The 5,173-nt window shown below is 39.8% G+C and overlaps 1 protein-coding gene across 1 annotated transcript in view; it reads left to right on the top strand.

The window, feature by feature from the left end:
• ALG9 (ALG9 alpha-1,2-mannosyltransferase) overlaps positions 1-5,173 on the top strand; it is a 94,062-nt gene that overhangs the window by 8,690 nt on the left and 80,199 nt on the right. The window contains exons 5-8 of the mRNA XM_045297742.1: positions 367-455; positions 2,573-2,708; positions 4,235-4,322; positions 4,497-4,602. Coding sequence (XP_045153677.1) covers positions 367-455; positions 2,573-2,708; positions 4,235-4,322; positions 4,497-4,602 — 419 coding nt within the window. The remainder of the gene's footprint in view (positions 1-366; positions 456-2,572; positions 2,709-4,234; positions 4,323-4,496; positions 4,603-5,173) is intronic.

Raw genomic sequence — 5,173 nt, 5'->3', positions numbered from 1 at the left:
GGGGAGGGAGGGGTAAAATGAGCTGATGACAGGGGCTTAGGTGGAGAGCAAATATTTTGAGAATGATGAGGGCAATAAATGTACAAATGTGCTTTACACAATTGATGTATATATGGATTGTGATAAGAGTTGTATGAGCCCCTAATGATTAAGAAAAAAACAAAACAAAAAAACACGCTTTCTCTGAGGTTGGTTGCCGCTTTCCTGTGTAAGGAATAAGCATGTTTTAGTCTCTCATGTCCACAAAAAATTGCGAACAAATCTGTATTTGACTTATATCTCTAGTGCTTTTGTTATATTTTGTCGTCTGATTTGAAATGTCTCTTTTAAGATTTGCTGTTCTAATATTCTTTGGTTTTCTCCTAGGGCGGTGTGCAAGAAGTTTGGGTTGCATGTAGGTCGAATGATGCTAGCCTTCTTGGTTCTCAGCACCGGAATGTTTTGCTCATCATCAGGTAATTAAAAGAATCAGTAAAGGAATACTAAACTACAGGATCTTTCACAGTTGCATGAAAAAGAAGCACTTGTACAGGTATAGGTTATATTTGTATAACATCAATAATTTGCAAATCTGTACAAAAGGGCTTAAAAAATGCCACAGAAAAATGCCATTATCTTTTAATTCTGTTTTCCCACAAACTCTAGGAAGCTCCCTGATATTGTATTATTTTTTTAAGCCCCTTGTGTTATTTTGATTGACCTTTATAACAATCCCGTGGTGTAAGTAAGAAAGAGATCTCATTTTTATGGGTGAGGAGCTGAAGCACAGGAAGACATGCAATTCACAAGTGGGAAAACTGATCCTCTCCCCAGAGTATTTTCTTTCTTTTTAAACAGTTCCACTGGCCTTTCATCTACATGTCATACAATTCATTAATTCAGTCACATCAAAAAGAGTTGTATGGTCATCACCACAATCAATTGATACTTTCTATTACATTTTTAGTATTATCTTTAGTCATCACAAACTGGAGGAAAAAAGAACAACAACAATATCACGGCCTTTCTTTGCTGTTAAGAGAAAGAACATAGCTTTCTTTTGTTCAGGGAAGGCCCTTGGGCCTACAGTATGCCTTGGTGGTTCTCTTTCTAACCATTATTTGAGATGTTTTCTGTAGAGGTATGCATTTTCTGTTCCTTTCTCTTTTCCTTTTTCTTCTACAGTAAGCATCTATAACAGGGATTCTCAACCTATGGGTCGACCCCTTTGGGGGTCAAACAACCCTTTCACAGGGGTCGCCTGATTCATAACAGTAGCAAAATTACAGTTATGAAGTAGCAACAAAAATAATGTTATGGTTGGAGGTCACCACACATGCGGAACTGTATGAAAGGGTTGTGGCATTAGGAAGGCTGAGAGCCACTGCTCTAGAATAAGAACCAGATTCTAGTATGATAACATTCAAACTGTGCTGCCATCGAACATTCTTAAGTTTTGTGAGCTGAGCTGAGGTAGCCTACTTCCAAAATACAGATAGTCTGTTCCCAACTTGCCAGAAAAATTAAGATACTAGATATAATTGACTAAACTTTAATTTCGTCTCTGTATGTGGAATCGAATACACTGTTCATTTTTTGCTCACTGAATATCTGAGAGTACTTGTGGCAGTATCTCCAGGTTCGTGCTATTCTGCAGAGACGTCAGGCCTCTGTCTCCTGAGTGCCTGGAGAGCCATTGTCTCAGAGCTGGTTGAGACCGTCTTCCTCCATGTCGGCAGCTGAATTGATGTTATTTGATATTTACCGGAAAAGGGTGTACTTCAAAGTTTGGGTGGGGGTGTGTGTGTCTTTTTTTCCCCAGTTACTTCTCAATGTTCATAACTTGAAGACGTTCTTTGGTAGAGAGCCTCTGAAGACTTCCTGCTGTTTACTTTTTGTGGTTCTTGTTGCTGGTGCCTTGGAGCTGGTGTTTCTTTGATGGTGCCAGTTGACGCAGGTCCTGTGCCGCAAGAGAGGCAGGTCTTTTTGAGAGCAGTCTTCTGATCACATTTTTATGTAGAGTAATGAGAAATTTAATTGGTCTCTTCTAGACACTTTGGTCAAATGTTACTATCCCCCGAGACCCTAAACATACTTAGTCCGCTACTGTAGGTAAAGGAGTTTTCCCACACACTTTTGGAAGTCCCTTTGTTCAACCAGAAGTCCATGCCAAATGGACATGATTAGAGGGCTAGCTGCAGATCAGACTATGTCAGTGGATGCAGCATGCAAAGCAGTGCTGCCATCCAAGGCTTCCAAGAGTTCCTGTGTGGTACAGGGGCGGATAACCTGGAAGTATTCCTAGGGAACTTAGAATTGTTTATGTTGTAGATTTGGGATATAGGCCAGGAGAGGAAGTGCATGATTGGTATTACCTACTTAGGGTACTGAATTGGTACCTGAAAACTGAAAATGAGAGTCATTGAACTTCATTTTATTTTGTAAAGGCGTATCATTTTACTGTTTGCCCATTCCTACTATAGCACTGCTCCAAATATATGCTTGGCTATTCACTCCTTGCAATATAGATACATTTATGATAATTAATATCTAGTAATTCAAACTCTTGTTCCCCCCACCCCCCTTCTTGCAGCATTTCTTCCCAGCAGTTTCTGTATGTACACCACGTTGGTAGCTATGACGGGATGGTATATGGACAAGACTTCCATTGCTGTGCTTGGAGTAGCAGCGGGGGCTATCTTAGGCTGGCCATTCAGTGCAGCTCTTGGGTAAGAACTGACACACACTCCTCTCCCATATAGTGAGCATGAAATAAATCTTGTTACTGCATTATTGTGCTAGGTGTTGTTGATGTTGTGATAAATAAGACAGTCATAGTAGTAGGAAAGACAGACATTGAACAAGTCATTACAAGTATGATGGCTATCAACGGAGAAATACGAGGTATTGAAAACAAAAAGAAATATGAGGTGTTGTGGGATTTTAGTTACTTGCGAGATAAAATGTGAAAATAAAAAGTGTTAATACAACATTTATATAACCGAACGTGGAAGTTCAAATCATAGAAAAGATGCCCCATAGTAACTCATGATATTGACTGTAAGAATTCAGAGATCAGAGAAATTGGTTCTGAAAAGATCTTACAGAACACTTGAAATTTGAGCCAGCAATTGCCATTTGGGTCGATTCTGGATAAATTATTGTAGGGAGAGCATTACTTGTGGCTGTGGGGAAGGCTTTGAGTAGTGTCTTAGTCTTTGAAACCATGGGTGGAAGGTCATTGTTCATACAGCAAGAGTGGAAGTACCATGGTGAAAGGGTCGGGGGTAAAAGTCTGGAGAAGCACAGAGACCTGGAAGTAAGAGATGCTGAGGGAGTCAGAGAGGCAGGAGCAGCTCCTTTGTGTCAAGTGCAACAAAAAGATATGTGAGATGTTAGGTCTGGGCAAAAAGAAGTTCCTGCTGATCTGAGATCAGTCTCGTTAGGGTGATAATAGGCCTTCAAGAAGAAATAGTGAAATGAAGGCAGCACGTATATGCCACTTGCTTGAGGAATTTATTTATTTTTAGGAATTTACTGTAAATATAAGGAAGATAATCAAATGCTATTAGAAGGGAGTATATCAGAATTGAAGTCAAAGTTTGTAATATTATCTTACTAAACCCCTAGCATATTATATAAGGGAGAGATCCATACTTATCTGGCAGGGCAGTGTTGTTGGAAGCCATGGAGTTGGTTTCAATTCATTGCAGCCCCACGTACAATAGAGCAAAACACTGCCCCGTCTTTTGCCGTCCTTATGGTCAGTGCTGTGTTTGAGCCCGATGTGTCAGTCCACCTCTTTAAAGGTCTCTCTTTTTTCACTGCTCTCTACCTTACCAAGCGTGGTGTCCTTCTCCGAGCACTAGTCCTTCCTGATAACAGGTCCAGAATATCACCAGCCTAACATCTAAGGAGGTTTTATTTCTTCCAAGACACATTTGTTTGTGCTCGCAATCCAAAGGTATAGGGCAATAGGGCACATATATTCAAAATATGTCATTAATATACATACAACATATCAATTGGAGTTTATTCCAGTAGGTCAGCATGTATGTTTATTGCACATCCATGGGACGCATAGCACTCAACGATTTTGTAAAGAGGTCAGTCCATACCAGGGTTCTTCTTTCACTGTGACTGTCGTAGACATTTAATTTTCAGTTTAGCTTGATGTTGTGTGAGGATCTGATCTGTTTGTCTGTATTCTCTGTAAGGATTTTATTTAACTCCCCACCTTCTGTTTTTTAAATAGATTACCTATTGCCTTTGATTTGCTGGTCATGAAACAAAGGTGGAAGAGTTTCTTTTATTGGTCACTGGTGGCCTTACTTCTCTTTCTGGTGAGTTAGCTTTGTCTTGTTCTAAAATTGTGATGAAAGCTTCTGATGTAGGAAAGACAAAGAATGAGTTAATTCTGTTTTTCTTTTTAATTCTAAGATATACTTCACTAGCACTTTGAGAGTGTTTCCAGAACAAAACCCTAAAATTGCTCTGTCTTTTCTGCTCTGTTCTAGGTACCTGTGGTGGTCATTGACAGCTACTATTATGGGAAGTTGGTAATTGCTCCATTCAACATTGTTTTGTATAATGTCTTCACTCCTCACGGACCTGATCTTTATGGTAAGGCTCTAGGGAACTTGGGGAAGAGTTCATTTGCCTAAGCTTCAATTTTTTATTTCAGTTGTCTCCTTTCATAAGATACAGTATTTCTTTGCAAGTGATCTTACTCTCTTTTTGAAAAACAGGATGGCATTTGTATCTAGCTTAGTGGTGACAGGGTGCAGCTACTCCAGTCATTGTCCTGCACTGATACTGGCATTCGGGTACTGACTTTCTTCTTGTCCTGTGTCTGTTACTCCCAGGTTCATAGCTCTCAGGAGGCCATGTAAGGTACGCCAGGACTTTCCAAAATGCTTGTAATACTTTCTGCTTTGTTAACTTGTTGTTGTAAATTGGGTGAAGGCTAAGAGAGAAAAGCAGTTTTACATTCAACAAACCATTCACGTTTTGTTTCGTGTCACTGATTAAATCCCCACAATGTAACATCACTCATCCCACTTCTATCCTGTGTTCCTTCCCTTTCCACTCTGCCTTCTGCCTTCTGAACTTTGCCCTGGACAAATGTGACCCTTTTGATCTCGTGTGCTTGATTGTTCTAAGCAATACACATCTCATTAGTGTTATTTTTTTT

Source organism: Echinops telfairi, unplaced genomic scaffold (assembly GCF_000313985.2).
Source record: "Echinops telfairi isolate 266 unplaced genomic scaffold, ASM31398v2 ScPeMD7_7421;HRSCAF=8459, whole genome shotgun sequence".
Classification (NCBI taxonomy): domain Eukaryota; kingdom Metazoa; phylum Chordata; class Mammalia; order Afrosoricida; family Tenrecidae; genus Echinops; species Echinops telfairi.
This window is presented reverse-complemented; position numbering and strand designations above follow the sequence as displayed.